General features: G+C 34.2%; 2 protein-coding genes across 3 annotated transcripts; both read right to left on the bottom strand.

Annotated features, from left to right (window-relative positions):
* Window positions 1–556: 556 nt before the first annotated feature.
* Window positions 557–5936, bottom strand: LOC108456987 (protein DEFECTIVE IN EXINE FORMATION 1). Of its 2 annotated transcripts, none has more exons than XM_017755774.2 (13): window positions 5486–5936; window positions 5278–5388; window positions 5064–5146; window positions 4840–4957; window positions 4570–4730; window positions 3759–4258; window positions 3573–3643; window positions 3114–3367; window positions 2379–2560; window positions 1799–2082; window positions 1598–1715; window positions 1333–1515; window positions 557–1214 (listed from the first exon to the last, which is right to left on the bottom strand). In XM_017755774.2, the coding sequence occupies exons 1-13, from the start codon at window positions 5620–5622 to the stop codon at window positions 897–899; spliced, it is 2520 nt and encodes an 839-aa protein (XP_017611263.1). In that variant the 5' UTR covers window positions 5623–5936; the 3' UTR covers window positions 557–896. The 2 variants fall into 2 exon arrangements, with proteins under 2 accessions (XP_017611263.1, XP_017611262.1); XM_017755773.2 differs by having other exon boundaries at window positions 3111–3367; window positions 5486–5922.
* Window positions 5937–7301: 1365 nt separating this feature from the next.
* Window positions 7302–9694, bottom strand: LOC108454322 (E3 ubiquitin-protein ligase HAKAI homolog). The gene is made up of 3 exons (XM_017752737.2): window positions 9286–9694; window positions 8907–8965; window positions 7302–8602 (listed from the first exon to the last, which is right to left on the bottom strand). The coding sequence occupies exons 1-3, from the start codon at window positions 9538–9540 to the stop codon at window positions 7453–7455; spliced, it is 1464 nt and encodes a 487-aa protein (XP_017608226.1). The 5' UTR covers window positions 9541–9694; the 3' UTR covers window positions 7302–7452.
* Between the last annotated feature and the right edge of the window lie 11959 nt (window positions 9695–21653).

Below are 21653 nucleotides of genomic sequence, written 5' to 3'. Positions count from 1 at the left end.
TAGTAGTGAATTTGGTTGTGGATGTGAAGTACCATCAACCAATCTGCCTGTTTTGAGTGGCATTAACGAACTCTCTCCTCTCTTTTTCTTTTGTGTGTGGTGTTTCGCTGATGCCTCATACTTGTAAAACAAAACAGTAAAAAGAAAAAAAAGAAAAGAAAGAAAACAAGCATTTGTTGTCTGTCGATGCATCTTTCGGGGAGCAATTGTTTTCCATCCAGCAAGCTGAGCAAAAAGACCGAAAGCCAAATCGACGCGGCTTCCATATGGTTTTATTAAATCGATTAGTTGTTTTTAAGGTTTCAGGATAAATCACCATGATACAGATTGAATCAAATTTAATTTTTATTTAATATAAACTAGTAAAAATGATTTTAAAAATTATAAAAAATGATAAACTAAACCAAATTCACTTTGATAACTTTTGATATTCAATTTGATTTCCTAAATGCTCGAAAGGGATTGTAATTTTTCTCCAAAATCAAATCGTCACCCCCGAATAATAATACCCATTTAAACCTGATTTTTAGCCTTTATGTAAATTAGGTTTGCAATATTTTTGTTTTATTCAATTTTTTCTTTTCCCTGAAACTCAGAAATGTTGGGGCAAAAACCGGTCGACATTGCTTCACTGCACAAAGCAGTGTGTCAAAATTAACTTTTTGACTACCTCTAAAAAGAACCTCAAATTCCACAACAATATTACAATTTTCGACATCCTTAATCAAATACGTTGTAAAGGCCAACATTTTAGACAACAGAAAAATCAAACTTGAGGTAGTCTGTCTCTCTATCTCTCTCTTTGTAACTAAGACTTAAAAGACATCTTATATAAGGGGCCTTGATTTAAGTGATGTGAAGTATAGCACGTGTTGAGGTTCAATTCGGTACAGTTGTCACAAGTCAGTGTTTCGGGAGAATGACGGCAAAGGCATGGCTTCCTGTGGGCGAAAGATGACTAGCACAGCGAACATCCCAAGCATTGGGATGACAAGAAGCCACTTCAGCAGTTTGTAGTAATACATATGGAATGTGAGGGAGAAGTCGTCTGAGAAATAGAGTCCGTTTTTGTCAACCATTTCCACAACAACAGTCCCTGTAGTCCTCACCCCTACCGTTGGAAGTTTAATCCGATATTTTCCCGGACGCTCAAAGATCAGGCTTTGCTTTATCCTTCTTTCTCCTTGGTAGTTACCCGGGACTAACAATGTTGTCTGCATTGTTTCAGCACAAAATCAACAAAAAAGAAAAGAACGAAAAACTAAACTGCTTTAAAAAGTTAAGAAACACCTGAATCGCTTTTAGCGATTCGTGTGTGAAATGGCGGCTTACTGTGACATTATAAGGTGCTTGGAACCCTGAAGGATATCTATGTTTATCCACAATCTCAATCTCCACCCAGAAGCTTTTGCCTTCCTCATCACGGAAAGCTCGGGATGAATGAGTAACGTAGACTCCCTCACGGTTGTACCTGTTTGCGACATTGTTTCTTCCTTGGTTATTTGACCTCCATGCCTGAAATAAATTAAAATTAATTAATATAATTCTTAGCAAATGCACAAGAACTCAATCATATGTCGGGTTAAGTCTATCCTGCCTTGAGAGGATGATGCGGGGCAGGGGTTGAGAAGCAAAAGACATTTCCATTCATAGTTGTAACGATAAGATCTAGATCATCACCACCATCAACATTGTCTGCTAACACCATGCTATACCTGTCAAGAAATGGTACAAATATAAGACAAAGAAACCAAAAAGAGCATTGGGTAAGGTACTGAACCAAGAACAAAAAACTTACGAAGTTTCACCGATATCTACAACGTCAGCACATGATGTTGGTCCATCTATCAGGTACAGATAACCATCGAAGGATGTTGTAACAATAGTGAGTCCCTTGCTTTTCTCCCCTCGTTTACTTAAGTCCACTAGAAGAACTTGATTCATTACTCTCCCATGAGTTCTATATGGATATGGACGAACCGCTGAACCATCCTTTCCACTCAGAACATAAATATTCCCCGATAATGTGGGAATTACAACATCTGTGTGGCCATCTCCATCAACATCACCAACAGCAGGACCCTGAAAGATGCTTGAAAGATATTTAGTACATCAAATAGGCATGACTCTTGATGTATATCAGCTCAGCACTAGTTTCTCAATGTGATATTTAGTTCAATTAGAGGTTTAAAACTAGAGGAAAGATGCTTGAAAGATGGCTAACATGTACCCGGGGCATGCAACGATGAACATATCATATCCCTTACTGCAACTATAATCAGTAGTGATAACAAGCTATGGAATTTGTCAGGAATGAAAAGAAAGTGACAGAACAATACCATATTATAAATGCATACAGAAAGGGTGCTACAACTCACCTGGGGAATTAGACTCTTCACGTGAGCTTCCCAAATTAATTTCCCTTGTGCAGTCCATGCAACAACATTCCCATGAGTATCTGTCGTCACTAGCTCTATCTTGCCATCATCATTGATATCAGCTGCAATTACAGCACTTTGAATTTCTGCCATTTCAAGAGGAAACTTTTCTCTGACATTTCCTGAAAGAAAATGAACAATCCAATTGGATTAATTGGTGAAAATAGTTGCTTATAATTAAAGTCATATCAAAAGAGAAAAACAATGATGGAAGATCTTTGTGCAGAACGTTATTTCTAATGAAACAACACCAAGTTCCATGAGGATGAAAACTTCAAAAAAAGGAACATGAAACAGAGTACTATGATACAAGGGATGATGTGCAAGCCTGCAGTGAGTAGATACTAATCAGGGTTCAAGCAGAAAATTCCAGAGTGTTACATTTTAAACAAATTCACATGCGAAACCCATATAATTGAACCAAAATCATATTTAATGAAATAAACTAATCTAGACAAAGAAGAATCTTAAGGGGGATTTGGTAAAAAATTGAATATAAGATAAAGTAGTTTCAACACTGGAGTAGATTAGGCAACTACTTGAATTTGCATATGCACAAAGGTGGGAAATATTGATTAGCTATGTTCTAAAGTATGAGTCACCCATACAAGACCAACAGTAAGAAATCTAACTAAAAATACAGGAAAAAGCTCATCAATTTAAAGGGATTACCACGGTGATCCAATACATAGAACAAACCAAATGAAGTTCCCACAAGGATGTCCAAGTTTCCATCACCATCCAAATCAACAACATTTGGCGAAGAGTATATATGTGCATGGAAGTTGGTAGTATCTGTGCTCAAATCTAAATCTTTTGTCCACTTAACCTGCTTTGTATCAAGATTGAATACAACAATACCACCAGCAACGTATTTTCCAATATCAATATCTCCAAGTTCCTTCATATGCTCAGGGTTGTCATAGTACCTAACAAATAATTCAGTTTTTCAGTCACTTCAATTGTAAAAGGGCATCCCTCATCCCTCCTTCCACAAAACATAAAACAGATTTGCAAAAGTTAAACATGAAAAAGGAAGAAAAAAGCTAAAATTTTCCATGAATGAATTTCAAGTGGCATTTAGGAGAAACCTAGACTCCGAAGTCAGATTGAAAGGTAAGGAAGAGAACTCACTCATGATCAAAAAAGTAGGAAACAGCAACAATCATTTCTGATACACCATCATTATCAATGTCTGCTATGACCTGATGACAATAGAGAAAAAAAATTATGACTTTTGTAGTAGAATTCCACTAGTGTCTACCAATGTTGTTCCTTCACTATAAAGAAACACATTATCTAATTGAAATTTATACTCACTGGAGTAGACAAGATGTGAGAATCAATATTCACATAATCCTCCAGTTTCTCATGTTGTCCTTCCATCCATTCCTCATCTCCCCACATGGACTCGTCAACATAATCATCATAATCATAGTTATATTCATCAGCTAACTCATCACTATCACGGAATAAATCAAAAGATGAATCTGCATCTGCTTCTAACCCTTGATCATTTTCCACGGTAGCTTCCTTAGCATTCTCTTTTGAATCAGAGCTAGCTTCCTGGGAACCTTTTGAAGTGTCATCTTCTAGAAGGCGTCTCCCAGAACTTGTTTTCGTATGCGTTTCATTGCTTCCCACTGATCCAGTGTTCCCAGAAGGATTATCAACACTAGTAGGCAGCTTGATGGTATCTTCTGTTTGATTTCCATTCGTTTTCTTTTCATCCACTGCATCAGACAAGTTAACCTTGATAGAGTGGTTGCCTACTGGTGTTGGCTCAGTGAGGTTAGTTTCAGGTATAGTTTTATTTGTTTCTGCAAGGCCAACAGGTAATGGTATGAGTCATTTCATGGGAACAATGCTTCAAAATATTAATAAAACCATGATCTTCTAAAGTTGTTTCAGATTTCCTTTCCAAGATGAAAGCAATGTAACAGGAAATATAAATAAAATTAGAAACAAGTGCTGCAGCTTAGTGGCAGAATAAGGAAAGAATCAGTTCATTGTCTGCATACTACCCTTATGAAGTGGAGTGCAATGGAGCTACCTTAGCAACTAATATAATTTGAGAGATTAAGAAAGAAATACAGGGGTATAAAACTACTGAAATTCGGGAATAGCATACGGTTCACAGCATTCATTTTAGCAGCCTCCTGGATGAGTAAATCATCATCAACATCTGGATGAGAACGGTCCACTGGATCAGGATGCAACCCCACATGCCAATCTTTTCGAACTTTTCTACGAGGTACCTCCAATTTATCAGTCATCAAGTACCCTGAAACCCTAAAAACAATAACCCTTGGACAAATTAGTATTCCAACATCACAATAATGAATTCCTGGGTGACCTGGAGAATAGTCCCTATAATGAGCAATTAACTAAGAAAATTAACCTGAAAAAAAGCACTTCACCATTGTAGGTAGCTAGAGCAATCTCCCTCACACCATCTTTATCAATATCATACAAGAGAGGACTAGAATGCACGGTTGACTGGTGAAAAGCAGGCCAACCTGACAAATTATTGAAAACTCAATGCACCAACTTCGATAGGATTACTCTAGATTCATTTTGATAAGTTCAAATTAGCATGATTAGAGGAAAATGAAGCACTAGTACCTGGCATTTTGTCGCCATCAGAACCTTCTAGAACTTCAAGGTAGTGAAGGAAAGAAGGAACCACTATATCAAGCTTCCCATCACTAAAATTTATACAATCATACGAGAATCAGCTAAATTGTTTTAAATGATGAATTTACTCACATAAGAAGAGCAGTAATCAAGGCTTAGATGCGATAAAGACATGAAATTAGAGGTAAGAGTAAAACTTGACCTATTGATATCAGCGATTAACGGAGTTGCATAAATGCTGGAGCTGACCTCCGTTTGCCATCTAAGTTCTAAATTTCTAGGGCATTGTGTGTTCAACGAGGCATCTTCATCCCTACACATTCATATACACACAAAATTTTCATATAACAATAAACCCTGTGATTGAATCCAAAAATGAAAAGGAATAAAATTGAGATAAAAGGACTTGCATATCCGGATAACCAAGCTCGTCATCGGTGGCCTTTCGTTGACGGAATTTATTATTGGAGTCCTCACCGAGAGAGAAACCGGAGCGACAAATCAAAAGAAAGAGTATCCAAAAAACCCTAATCTCCAAGAGTCTCATGTTGTGATCTTCGTTTCACTGCCGAATTTGGTGAGAGAAAAAGAAAAAAAAGGAAAATAAATATTGTAAATTGGAGAAAGAGAGTAGGGAAATCGGAGAAGGGGATAAATAAACCCTGGGCTAGAGTTGTAAATATCCAGTTCCCGTCTTCCTCTCAAAGATTTTCGAGCAGAAAACAAGGTCGTAACATTGGCGATTTTTGACGCCTTTTTTACTGCGTACAATCAAATCTAGCAGCTACTGTTTAAAAGGACTAATTATGATGTACTCCTTGTACTATTAGTACATTTAAAATTTAGTCCATCTACTTTTAATTCCACCTCTACTCTTTTGATTTAGCAATTGAAATTAGTGATAGCAACGGGGCAGGGCAGGAAAGGACGGGTTTTCTCCCAGCCCGGCCCGGCCCCAACCCAATACTTTATCACAATACCCTAATTCAACCTTAAAATAATTTAACCAATACTGAACTTAAACTCAAAAATTAATTATATATTTAACTCTGATCCGACTCAACCCTAGTTTAATTTTTTAAAATTATAGTTAATTGAATTCAAATATATATATATTTTAAAAAGACCGAGATGATTAAGTAAAATATATATTTCATTATAGAAAAAATAAGGAATAAAAATGAGAGGGAGACTTGGAAAATTAAATTAAAATGAGAGGAAAAAACTACTATTAAATAGGAATAAATGTGGTAAAATGATATTGGCACTCATAAAATTTAAGGACTTTTAATTTAATTAATCTAAAATATATCATTTTAATTTAGTAAATATCTTGGGCGAGACAGTTTCTTGCTAAACTTGACTTGAAAAATCTCTAAAACTAACATGACCCACCTGGAAATTTGATTTCATTAAAAAAAAAAACCCTATCAAGACTGGTTGGTTCGAAATCCGTTGAATTTGAATGTTTTTATCATCCCTAATTTAAGTCCACAATTAACAATAGATATAAATATTTAAAATTAAATTTATTATTATGCCTTTTCCAAAATAATGCTAAACAACCTCACGATACATATGATATAGCTTTTTATATGTATATATATATATATATTTTTTTTCCATCCAATTATTTGGTTGTTATGTGGTTTTACATATTCGTATATGCATATACTATACCATTTGATAAAAAATAAATCAAATGTATTAAAAAGTAAAATCGCACTCAATCGTTATTTGCTTTTTGTTGGTAAGAATTTAGTTGAAATCCTTTGTTTCTAATTAGATTTTTTTCGTTGACTTGTTTTTTTAATCAAATAGTGTGTCTTATGCATATACATCTCTATTCCGACACGGATCAATCTGTATGAAGTTTTTATGGTTTCTTAATTTTTATTTTGAAAGTTTTTAGTTTTTTATAATTTTTAAACGGTTCGTTGATGTTGCACATAAAAGTAAAAATAATTTCACGTCAGCTATGATATGCATCTATTGTAATTTTTAATGATTACGTTAAATTGTAATAAAATTTATCCAATTTGATTGCTGACTTTACTCGACATGGTACAGCAACTGTTACAGGAGGAAGCAAAATGACGATGAACTAAGCTGTTGGATGCCGCTGCCCCCAAAACCAATTTCCTCTCGAATATTAAAGGGTCTCGGGAATCCCATTAACACAATAAAACTCGCTCCGTATGCTGTAATGAGGAACCTAGATGCAAATTATATAAGCTTGGAAACTACTAATTATCATATAAAACAGAGGAGAATACTCTAAAGAACTTTAAGATAATTGACAGCACGTTGCGATGCTTAATCAAAGATCCAAGAAGTGAAAATGATTACATCTCAACCGCAAAAATACAAACAGTTTCTAGTCCTGGCTACCTGCAAAGCCATCACGGTTGTCTTGCTGCCAACCAAACCCTTGTGCATCACGACCCATATCGCCCAAGTGGAACTTGCCTCGTTTATGTTGTGACATATGATGTGGATGTGGGGGAGGTGGTGGCTGAACCTGCATAGGCTGTGGTGCCAATATACCTACGCCATCCCTGGGGTCCATGGCATTACTGCCCTGCACAGCTTCCATCCCTTTGTTGGCTGATTGTTGGGGAGGAATCATTGGTAAACCTCCAGGATTTCGACCATAATCACCTTGATAATTTGCAAAACTGTCTGCCATCATGTGACTACCTGCTGTGGCTTCAAAACGGGCACCAGGTTGCCCTCCGTTCCAGGGCTGAGGATAAGCTGCTGGGTAATTTACACCCCCCATTGGACCTGGTGGGTAACTCATAAACGATCCCTGTTCGGAACCAACACCTGGTGCTGAACTCTGCCGAGCCATCTCATAGGGAGCACCATAAAACTGTTGAGCCCCATCAGTTGGAAATGGAGGAATACCATATGGAGTTAACATAGGGTTTGAATTCATTGGCATAGCAAAATTAGGTGGTTGCATGGAATGCATTGGCGGGTATTCAGGAAACTGGTTCTCAGATAAAAGTCCCTGTGGTTTGTCCGAAAACTGACTTGATTCTGGTTGTGGGGTGCCCTGCCTGTCAAAGCCTTGCTGAAAGTGGTTGTGAGGGCCAGTCCTGTCAAAGCCCGGGGGTTGGTTATTGTCTACTTGGGGCTCGGATGGATAATTCTGAACTTGACCAAATGCTGGTGGTCCCTTCGGCATCATTGACCTTGGAGGCAGTTGTTCCCTTGGCTGCTGCCAACGAGCTTTGTCGTCAGTATCATGAAGCTGTGGGTTTGAACCAGGAGAAATGGCAGGCCTTGGAGGACCTCGAACTGTAGAATCTGAACCTGTAGGCTGGTTACCACTCTGAACCTCTGATTCTTTACCATCTTCCTTCTCGGCATTAGGCTGTAAAAGGTCAGTGTGGCTTGCATGGATATGAGATTCAAAGTCAGTCTTCTTCACAAATGATTTAAGACAATGAGGAGCTGCACAGATGTATATCCCCTCCATTATCTTGATTGTCTGAATCTTCTGTATACGATCATCACAACTATGCAAGAAACATAAGAAACAATTACTTTTTAGTCAAAGTCAAATTACTTATGTTTAAGCTTGAATAAAGATCAGTTCAAAAATCAGCAAAAATCAAACTGCCACAAACACAGACAAGTAACCACCATTTACATTTCCACATCTTAATGATATTGCTCCTAGTAAACCCCAGTCAACTATTTGATCCTAGATGGGATAACTCATGAACACCACCAAAAAAGTAAATGGATAAGGCTAGATATGAAACTCTATGATTCTTTAAACACCACTTTTCATTAAAGAATTAAGAAGCAATCACTTACAGATAGCAAATCGAATCGCTCCTCGCGCAATCAAGGCAGAAAGCATGCTCACAAGGACTCTGCAACCAAAGGAAAAGAGCATATATTTTCATATACAGAAAACAAATTCCAAATTGTTAAGAAACTCTTTAAGTCCTAACAATAATTTTTTTAACAATTGCGACCCTTAGCCATCGATGAAAATCACCTTACCACTTAAATTGTTTCAAATTTTCAACTTTAGTCTGAAAGTAACATTCAATACCTAGCAATTCATTGTCATCTATTTTCCACAGATTAGACATAAGTTATCTAATTAATTGTTTACTCAACTTATTTTGAATTAACTAATTAATTAAAAGGTAAAAGAGTAGTACTAGTAATAATTACTAAAACTTACCAAGCGGCCGTAAATCGCTATCGGAAAATCGCAGCGAACGCAGAAGTGGACTCGCTCGCCAAGCTGGCGGCGGGATCTCCGACCGACGGTCTTCACGAGAGAGGAGGAGGTAGCCGCACCAATGCTCTTGGCAACGGGTAGGTCGGCGAGAACGAGATGGTCGGGGCAGGCCACCGTCACCGTCTCAACGGGCAATGGCTTAGCGGAACCGCCGGCATCCAAGGAGGAGCCCTTGCTTAGTCTGATTTGAAGCATCTTTATTTCCACTCGTTTCTTCGGCTTTCCCTTCCACGAATATCAAAATCGAACAACTTTCTTCCTCTTCTTTTTTCCTCTTTTTTTCTCTATTCCCAGATGCAAATCGTATCAAATTTCGTCGACTCGAGTGCTCGAATTTGTTAAATAGTGGTTTGGTCTGTTTGATAAACAAACGACGGCGTTCTAACCTTTCTGGACTGCTGGATTTAGCCCATCTTCTATTGGGCTTTTAAACCTTTTTACCTATTGGGCATTTGTATTTGGAGTAAGGGGAAAAATTACCGCCAACATTTTCAAGAAATGTCCGAATAATTATAATGTAGAATTAAAATATAATTAACATAGAATCAGATAAAATTTATTTAAATTAGAAACTCACGCATTAAGACTTAAATTCGGATATTCAAAGATTCAGGAAAACTTTAGTGTTTAAATTCTCGTTTCGATTTTATTATTTATTTAAAGTACATTTTTGAGGGATAATGTAATTTTTGGCTATAAATTTTATAATTAGGTGCACTTCAGTATTTACATTTTTTTGTCCACTTTGACACTTGAACTTGACAATTAGGTCTATTTTGGTTCCTCAACATAAAAAATATAAAAGTTTGATGATGTAACACTTTAAAATTGTGTCACATATATAAATTTTTAAAATTTTTAGGTGATAATGTGGTACAATCTCAAAATGTTACATTCAATATTTTCATAATCATATCAATAGTTGAACAAGTTAGACCATCAATTCTCGATTCAACTAGTTCGACTGGTTCAACTGTCAAGCCAACAATAATTAAATAAATAATTTAAAAATCATGAAAATATAAAAACTAAAATAAAATTTTTTATTAAACTATGTCAACATGTTCTTGTAACATCCTGAATTAGAGCCTAGTCAGAATAGTAGTTTCGAGACCACAAATCCGATGTTAAAATATTTATTTTATGATTTTATGATTGTTATGAGGTTTAGAATATGAATATATGCATATGTCAAAGTTTTGAGAAGAAATCCTAAGTATAAGGCGTTCAATTGGAAATTTGGGACCAAATCGAATAAGTTGTAAAATTTGTGTTCTAGAAGCAATTTGCATGAAATTGCTTTAGATTATTAAATATAAGGTCTCAAGAAGTAATTTGCCCAATTTCTAAGTTTTTGGACAAAAATGGGCATGCATGGAAATTTTTGAAGGTTTAGTATTGAGGGGCATTTTGGTCATTTGGTATATTAATGAAATAAAATGGGAAAATAAGCCAAAAATCAGCTCATCTTCTCCATATTGCTGCCGAAAATGGAGAGACACCATAGCTAGGGTTTGTTCATCCTTTCCACGCTCATAGTAAGTGCTCACAAGCCCCGTTTTTAATGTTCTTCGTATTTTTAAAATCCTAGTAACTTGCTCCATCTATCTCTACCCATATTCCATGCTAGGGTTCATGTTTAGAAACTTACCCATGTATGAGAAGCTTATGCTTTGATGATTTAAGGAGGGATATGCGAGTTTAAAGGATGTAAACAATTTTTACTAAGTAGTTTCTTATGGAAAGAACTTTAAGGACCATTTTGTAAAAGTTGTAAAAATGGGTAGAAAAATGTGAAATGAAGGTAAATGTGGGCTGTTATGAGCATGAAAAATATTTGGCTAGGCTTGGGTAACCAAGAAATCCCATGCATTGCGTTATCCGAGTCTAGGGACTAAATTGTAAATATATGAAAGTTTAGGGGTGAAATAATAATTTTACCCAAGTATGAATTTTGGGTCTTTTTGAGTAGTGTATGTATTAAACGAGCTAAATTTGGTATTATAGATCAAGAGAATCAAGATACGGGTTTTGATCGAGGGAAGAACAAGGTTTACGAGGATTAGGCTCGTTCTCTAATATTTTGTATCGAGGTAAGTACATATGCAAATAAATACATTAATTATTGCTATTAAATGTTTGATTGATATTTGTATGCTTAATATGCTTAAATTGGCTATTTTGATAGTATATCATGTTTTGATGATTTACTGTTATGATGAGAATATTGCTATGCTATATGAGTACGAGATAATTGCTATGTGAATGAAGCTACAATTCGAGTACGTCCGACAAAGGTTTGGAAGTCAGAGATCCTGTTTGAACCTTAGGAATAGTTAAGGATACGAGTGACATGTCACTAGGATAGCTATGTGTTTTATGAGCTCATTTGATATGTGATACATGCTAGGGTCCGGGTGCTGAGTATCCTGAGTTATGTTCGGATACTCTTTAGCTCTTTGAGTAGCCTCCGTTGAGAGCGGCATGTGATACTGTGATATGAGGCACTTCGGTGCATTTTCTGTCAAGTAGCGAAGGCTATAATTAGGCACTTCGGTGTATTTCTTCCGTGTATCTGAATCATATTCCAAGTGTTCAACGGGTAACGTATTATGAATTTTGAAAGTAATTTAAGTAAACCATGTGTATGCAAGAGGGCACAGGTATGTACTAAAACCCTATGAGTACTTGGTATACGATGATATTATAAAAAGATATGTATTTGGGTAAGCATGTGTATATGAATGTGAAAGGTAAATTATATATGTATGATATGATGAAAAGTATGATGATGTTATGAGTATTTATTCTTAGATTATCAATTGATGAAAAATGTAGTCTATTTGTACGTGTACTTACTAAGCTTTATAACTTACCCTTCTCTCTTCTCCCACCTCTTTAGATACGTCAAGCTAGCTCAAAGGATCAGGGGACATCGGAGCTCGAATCACACTATCTTTAAGAAATTTGGGTATAAATGGTTTAATTATTTTGGTCATGGCATGTATAGGAAAGTTGTCTATTTTGTATATATGTGTCATGTTGAAGTAGCCAATGTAATGGCTCATTTGTGTATTAATTATTTTGTTTATGGCCGTGTGATTTGGTCCATGTTAATGATTGGGATGTATCCCTAAATTTACCCTTGCATGTATGCTAAATTGTGTATGTGCTAATGATGTGTTTTGTTTGATGGATGTCTATTTATTTGCTTATATGTGATTGCATGATTCAATACCCAAAATGGATTAATAGTAAGGAATATGGTAAACCATGAAATTGGTGTGGTATGACTAAAAGATAAGGGTGTATGATTGACTAAGGGTGAACAATAGCTTGGAAAATAGCCTTCAAATGGTCCACACGGGTAGACATACGGCCGTGTGCCTAGGCCGTGTGTGACACACAGTCAGCCCCACAGGCATGTCGTCCGGCCTTGTGTCCCCTGCACCTTGAAAATTTAGGGCAGTTTGCATGGTAGTAAAAACACAGGTAGAAACACGGTTGTGTGTCTCAACCGTGTTGAGGACACGGCCTCTGGCCACAAGCGTGTGCTTGGCCGTGTGTCTCGAATTGCATGATGATGTCATAAATAGAATGCTCATTAAAATCACATGGACTACCACACCGGCGTGTGCCAGGCCGTGTAAGGGACACAGACCAAGGACGTGGGTGTGTGCTCGGGCGTGTGCTCAGGCGTATGAAAACCACTGCAACTTCGTAATGAAAAATAATTCCGCACAGGTAGGGGACACAGGTGTGTCCCAGCAGACGGGCGTGTGCAAGGCCTCCCTACAGGCGTATGAGGCTTAAATAGGAATTTTTTTTGAAATTTTTCTTGGGTTCTCGGTTTAGCCCTGGATCGTCTCCAATGCATGTTTTGGATCTCGTAGGCCTGTAATAGTGACAATATGATTATGTATGATTTGCTTTAAAGCAAAAAGAAATTTTATGACCTGTATTTTGTCAGAATGTCTTCGTATGCGTCCAATAATGCCTCATACCTTGTCTCGATCTCAGGTACGGGTAAGGGGTGTTACAGTTCTACTGTCGATTTTTGTCTCGATTTTTTATTGTTACTAATTTCAAGCAACGTTCAAGACAATCTGTTCAACCACTTTGTTTAGATCATTTTATCAATCAATTCTTGGTTCAGATACCAAAGTGTCTTCTTTTTTTTTTCTTCAAAGTAAAACTAACTGAACTGAAACTCCCATACCTAATAGGACTTAGTGGTATTTCTAACGAAAGAAAATACACAAACATTGTTGAGTCCAAAATCTTTAATTGGATGCTGAATTCGATGCTTGTAATCTCAAATTTAACCTAACCTACACATGGAAAAACAAACCATACACTGAGCGATAAAGCTTAGTGGTATTTCTATATTTCAAATCAATATAACATATGAAATAGTCAATTGCATACAATATCCATGTTTATACTATAATTCAATACAAATTCACCATATAACTAATATTATTCAACACATCTAATTATGCATATATCACCATTATGTCCATACTTACGATGAATTATCTAAACAGTTCATGTACTAGCAATCCATAAGAATATTTCATACCATTATTATAATGCTAGTTAAATTTGCATAATTACTCAACTTGTAACATATAATCATGCTTCATTCCACTATCAAGTCAAACGATTCATTTCTTATCTTACCAAATTAGTTTCCCGGCTTATTAATTGGTTTGCATGATCTTTTAAATACTCTCGACATTTAATATCATATATAAGTGTTTGTATTCCAACTTTGTAACATTTAATCAATTTCAATCATCATTCAGCAAATTCATATGTTATATCCCTTATTAACGTGACTTGAACTTGAACGGATACATGGATCCAATCAACACACCAATTCGACACCCAGTGCTTCATCGAAACGTCCTAAATAAGTAAATTGTGCCCAACGCTTATTGATTTTACCGAAGTAGTAATTGTGCCTAGCACTCATCATAACATCCGGAGGAAAATGCACCCAACGCTCATTGACATATAGTCGAAGTAACCCGTACTCAATCTATCCTATGGCATACCAACTATATTCGACTCTACCCGAACAATTAATAAGGTAACCAATTATCCAATTCATTATGCAGCTCATTTCACATTTCATCTTTCTCAATTCATCGATCATTTCATCATCTCATCATATATCATAACGTATTTCAATTCAATTAGATGTCAAATTCATATAATCATCAAGTTACATTATTTTCTATTCTATTTTATTCAATTTAGTCATCTATTTCGATAAACAATCTCAAACATAACTTTTTAATTTCAAATAAACATTTTCAACTTACTTCGATATCATACTATACAAAACAATATAAATATGTAACAATTATAGTGATTCAAATTATAGAAATACAAATTGAAATTTTGAACTACTCGTTGTCGGCTCTCGCATTTTCTTTGTCGGTTCTCGCATTTTCTTTCCCTCTCGACAATCCCGCTTTGTCTTTAGCTACGAATAATAAATCCGAAAATACACAATATCAAATTCTATGTCAAATTACATTCAATTAAAAAGTCATACGTATTTTTTAATTTATTTAATTTAGTCCCTAAACCCGAGACAAGCATAACTTCAAATCAAGTCCTTCGGATTGAAATCCGATTTCACATATATTCATTAGAGAGCTTCTATTTTCTATTCCTATCGAAATTTCATGATAGTTTTGCATTTTATTAAATTTGGTTCCTAATGTACGAAACTAATAATTAAACTTTACAATTTAGTCCTTTTTCTTAAACTAAGCTTAATTCCTATCAATTTCACACCTAAATCTTCAAAAAAATGACAACTTTCTAAAACTTTAACGGTTTTGCAAATTGGTACAAGGGCTAGCTAGATCAAGCTATCATGACCTCAAATCTGTAAAAATTACAAGAAAATTACCTAAATGAACTTACCAAATTATGGTCGAAAGTTCAAGCTTGGAAGGTTTCTAACTCAACGATGGCGTACGATTTTGGTGAGGAAGAAAATGATATCATTTCTCTTTCTTTCCACAACTCTCGTTCTTTTATATTTGAGTTTACAATTGATTAGTTTTAGTTAATTATGTTTTAACTATAATTAACCTTAATTTTACTTATTTAGATTAATAATATCATATTGTCCACTAAGTTTCAATTAAGTACGATCTAATTGCTATTTTTTACCTTTGGTTAATTTCAATTTAAGTCCCCAAGTTATTTTCTAATTAAAAATCTATAACGATTAGATTTTACAATTTAGTTGCTCAGCCTTAATTAATCACAATTTCGGCTAAATTAACTATCCAAATTTCAATTCACTTATACACTAACTCTGTAAATGTTCCTATTTAATATTTATGGACTCGAGTTACGGAAATGGAGTCCCAAAACTGCATTTTTTATACCACTGGAAACCAGGTCGTTAAAAAAATAAATGAAGGTTTGGTTAGAATGATAAAATTGGAATCTTGAAAATTAGTTTACCACATGAAATATTTTTTAAAACAATATGTAAACATCAAAATATGTATAAAAAATTCTATATATTGTATAAACGAAGATAGAGGAGAAGAGGGGTTGTAACACCCCCTACCCGTATTTCGAGCCTAGAATAGGGTACGAGGCATTACCGAACTTAATATGATCAATCATGTAAAAATCAGCCATAAAATTTCTTCTAAATTTAAAACTTTCATACATATGTTTAACGTCCCTTATATGGGCCTACGGGGCCCAAAACATACATTTAGGGTGGTTCGGGACCAAACCGTAAACATATGAAACTTCGCAACACTTAGAAAATTTTCACACTTTGAGAGTCACACGCCGTGTTTTCAACCCGTAACTCTCTGCTTATAACTTCATCACCCTTGTCATCGTACACTTCATATAAATAACAAGAAACGTGTATGGGCTCAATTCTCATTAAATTTTTCATATATATACACAATTTCACGTTATGTAATCATACAACATATATCACCATATCAAAATATCTCTCGTAATCTAAATATATTTTCATAACAACTTATCTTGATTTCATATTATTTCATATTTAAGCTTAAATAACCAAAGTATTTGAAATATCATCTTTATGCAAATAGTACACGTGAGGTATATAATTCCATAATTATGAATAAACACATTTATCAAACATTTTCCATATTCATATATCAATGTCTCATGTCTTCATATATCAATAACCGTCATTTTCATGAATTCCGAGTTCAATTTCATGATTATTTGTCTCGTGTTCAATTTATTCTATGTCGGAACTTTATTCATTAAAACATTTGAATTATCAATACATATGGACAGTACATTCAATATGAACAATTATATAATCACAAATGAATTCATTTATCAACCAAGTTCTATACTCGTATCTTATCAACTCGTACTTCCTTGTATCACATAATTCCATGTAACACTTACCAAACTTTGTCAAATTAGTGAACGTCTTACGGAATGGAGTACTTCATTTTCTCGATGCCATATTTCAACTATGGTCTTACACATCTTCACATAATGATGCCATAGCCCAACTATGGTCTTACACATATTCATATATCGATGCCATAACCCAGCTATGGTCTTATGCGAATCACATATCTCACTGATGCCATATCCCAGATATGGTCTTATACAGTAGCATATATCACACAGATGCCATATGTAATACCCCGAAAATTTTTACAGTAAAATATTATCCGTGATATAGTAAAATAAGGAAATAAAGTGACAAAAATAGAATTTTTGAGTGATGTCAATATTGAGAAGTATATTATGATATATTAATTCAAGAAATGACTAAATTGCAAAGATGAGAAAAGTCTTGTTGCACAAGAGTAAATACTCAAAATTTAAGGGGTTGAAGTGTAAATATAAAAAAGTTGAAGGACTAATGGTGCAAATATTTTAAGGGTGGAATGATCTAGAAACCAAGAAAAATTGATGAATTAGGACCAAATTGAATAGGTAAAAAAATTATGAGGGACTAAATCGCAATTTTACCAAATTAAGTGATGACTCAAGGATGGAATTCTAAAAGATCATGAAGGGCAAAATGGTCAATTAGCAAGAGAGAGAATTCTAGAATGTAATGATTATGTTGATGATATTTTAAATTAATTAATTAGATAAATATTATTTTATTAACATTTTATGAGATGTTTATTATTATTACATTATTATTTATTTAGTATAAAAGGAAGGAAAGATGAAGAATTATCAACGCATTTCCTTTCCCATGCAAACTAACTAAGATAAGAAGAAAAAAAAAGTTTGCTTTCTTCACAATTTAGTCCTTCCACCAAAAATTCATTATTTTTACCTAAAAATTGAAAGAATTTCCATAGCCATCAAGAGAGAAAGATAGCAAGGAGATGATGGGGAGCAAGAATATCAAGTTGGATTCAAGAAATCGAAGCTGGAGGAGAGAGAAAAATCAAGTTAAAGATTGAAGTCAATAAGAAAAGGTAAGTACATCAAGATTTCAATATGTTTTTAAGTTCGTTATTATTGATAAAGCAATAATGTTATAGTAGAGTTTTCTTACATAAGGTCCTATGTTATTGATATGTTAGTGAAGAAAAAAATAAGAGAAAGTGATGAGAAATGGTGTAGAAAAAGAAAATAAGGATGTTATAACATGGTAATTAATATCTTGTACTAAAACAGTTTTGGACAGCAGCAGTAGTCTAACTTTGAAAAATCATAAAAATTTTAGAAATCTAATTATAGGATGAATAAAATATGAAATTAAATCTTATTAAGTCTAGTTTCTTATAGAAGAAATTATGTAAGCAATGGAATTCTAAATCATGAGATATGATGAATTTTGTGAGACAAGGTCAGAATGATTTCGGGTTCCCCTATTCTGAATTTTTAAAATCATAAAAAAAATTGGATAAAAATAATTAGGGTTTAGGGTTTAGGGTTTAGAATTCTGAATGAGTCTATTTTCAATAGAAACAAATATGAACATCATTCGAATTCTGTACAAGGAGATAATTAATTTTTAGTGAAGAAGGGTCACAACTGTCAAACAGCAGAATAGGGGTAACTTTAAATAATAAACTGTACTTATTGACTAAATTAAAAATTCTTAAAATTTTATGGTAATAAGATATATGAGTCTAGTTTTAGGAAAAATTAGCGGATCTTAATTTGGAGTCCTATAGCTCCAGATATAAATAATTTAGTGACTATGACACAGATGGACAGCTTGAATATTCATAAAAGTAAATAATAAAGATTATAGATAATGTTACTTACAAGTGTGCTACATACATCAAGGATGTGGAATGGAGAGGAGGAGAAGGAAAACATATATGAATATTCATTAAGCATGGCTAATTTGCATATTTTAGGCTTAGGGACTAAATTGAATAAAAGTAAAACTTTATGGGTAATTTTGTAAAATGTCAAAATGACCAAATTGCATGAAATAGATTATTTTATTATTTAAATTACAAAATTGAATTAAATTATTAATTTAGTTCAAGATCGGGGGGAAAACATGTTTTAGGGATTAAATTGAAAAGTGTTGAAATTATGGAAAATTCTGATATTTTATAGAATTCATGGACTGTTATCAATATATATGAGAATAATAGCTGGAAATAAGGATTAAATTGCAAGAAATTTATTTTCTTGACCCTAAGGATGAAATCGTCATTAATTAAAAGTTTAGGGGCAAAATGGTAATTTTTCCTAGAGCATTAATTAAATGCATTAGAAGATGAAATGAATTAAAATGATGATCAAATTTATTTATAAAGATCCGGACGACTCAAATAAGAGACTTGATCGTGGAAAAGAAAAGATATCGGATTAATGAAATTATAAACACAAACAAGCAATGAGGTAAGTTTGTGTAACTTGAATTGTATTTTAAATACTTGAAATATGTGGTTATGTGATGAAAATATGATTTGAATGTTCAATTCATGATATTTGATGAAATATTGATAATACTCGATATAAATTGAAAATAAATCCCAGTTGAATGAAAGGAAAATTCGATGGATCTCTGAAAAGGAATTGACGATAAAAAGCTTCTAGCCCAGACGGGTGATCCTATTCTGATATAGCCCTCCCGAAGAATACGTGTAAAATGGATTTAGCTCGGACGGGTAATCCGAATTAGGGTCTGAATTTAGCCTGGACTAGTAATTCAGATCCAAGCTCATTAGAGTAATTGTCGTTGCAGGGGATTTAGCCTCGACCGGTAATCCCATCAGTAAGGATGACGTTCATGGAGTGTGCTCTCTGATATGAAATGTGTAAGACCATGGTTGAAAGATACCATGGCAACCTGATATGAAATGTGTAAGACCATGGTTGAAAGATACCATGGCAACGTGATATGAAATGAACAAGACCATGGTTGAAAGATACCATGGCAACATGACGAAAATGAGTAAGACCATAGTTGAAAGACACTATGGCATCATGTCAAAGATAAATAAGACCGTGGATGGGAGACGCCTAACATCTGTTGAACAATTGATATTCGTGTAATATGTATCGATGACGAATGGTTATATGAAATAATTATGAAGATAGATAAACGAAATAAGTATAAGTACATGGAATATAATTTATGTTAAGTTTGATATAAGATATTACCTAATAAATATACATAAAATATATGGAAATGATGGAGCATGAAATATTGATATAATGAAATGAATGATATATGCTAATGAAGAAACGGTAAGAGCATGATATGTTTCATGACATGTACATATATGATTATCTTTGATATGTTGATATAAGGAAATTATGTAAGTTGAGGCTATTATTAAACTCAAGTGCGATATGTCGAGAAGATAGATATATCAATGTTGAATTTATATGAGATATGTGCAAGTATACTAACAATGTTGCTGTTTGATGCTTATACAAGTGTCGAAGTGTTGATTGAATGGTAATATATTTATTTATATGATGCATTGAATCGGTAAGTATTTAAATTTTTTTTTAGTGATCTGTAAATGGTAGTAATGCTCCGAAACCCTGTTCTGGCAGCGGATACGGTTTAGGGGTGTTACACCATATCCCAAATATGGTCTTATACGGAAATCACTTGTCACTTGTAGTCGAAGCTACCACTATTCACTGATCAGGTAGCCGGAGCTACCATTTTTCACTGATTAGGTAGCCGGAGCTACCACTTTTCACTGATCAGGTAGCAGAAGCTACCACTTTTCACTGATCAGGTAGCCGAAGCTACCACTTTTCACTTGTCATTTGTCCCTGATTAGATAGGTGTAGCCGAAGCTATCACTTATCACTTTCACTTGTCCTTTGATCAGATAAGTGTAGCCGAAGCTACTACTCATCACTTTCATTTGTCCTTGATTAGATAAGTGTAGCCAAAGCTATCACTTATCACTTGTTGCCATGGTCCAACCATGGTCTTTTCCTTCAATTCATCTTGTCACTGAACTGAAATGCTCAATTTGATCATTTATTCAATTTTCATGCTCTTACATTATTCACGATTTTATCATCAATACAAATGAAATAACACATCATGAAATTCATAAAATTAACAAATAATCACTAAAATTTAGCCATATAAATTCACAAGTTCAATTTTTGTATTATAACGATAATAATAATTTCATAATAAATATTCCAAATAAAACATTATATCATTTCTAATCCAACACTTATCGATTATAATCGGGCATGTGATCAATTTATACATAGTCATTCATATATTTTTGTGTATTTTCCTCCTCCTCCTCTCCATCCACATCCTTAGTATAAACAACACACTTGTAGGTAACATTATCCATAATTTTCACTATCTACTTATGTGAATATTCAAGCTGTCCATCTGTGTCATAGTCACTAAATTATTTTTATCTTGAGCTACAGAACTCCAAATTAAGATCCATAAATTTTTCCAGAAACTAGACTCACATTTCTTCTTACAATAAAAATTTCATAATTTTTGGTTGGGCCAATTAATACAGTTTATTCATTGAAGTCTCCCCTGTTCTGCTGTCTGACAGTTCCGACCCTTCTTCACTAAAAATTAATTATCTTCTCGTACAGGATTTGAATGATATTCTAGTTTGTTTCTATTAAAAATAGACTCATTCAGGATTCTAAACATATAAATTTAAGATTCTAATTATTTTTATCCAATTTTTTTATGATTTTTCAAATTCAGAACAGGGGAACCCTAAATCATTTTGACCTTATCTCACAAAAATTATTGTATCCCATGATTTACAATTCCATTGCTTACATAATTTTTTTTACAAGAAACTAGACTC

This window comes from Gossypium arboreum, chromosome 9 (genome assembly GCF_025698485.1).
Source record: "Gossypium arboreum isolate Shixiya-1 chromosome 9, ASM2569848v2, whole genome shotgun sequence".
Classification (NCBI taxonomy): Eukaryota; Viridiplantae; Streptophyta; class Magnoliopsida; order Malvales; family Malvaceae; genus Gossypium; species Gossypium arboreum.
The sequence above is the reverse complement of the archived record's forward strand: the minus strand, read 5'-3'. Positions and strand labels throughout refer to the sequence as shown.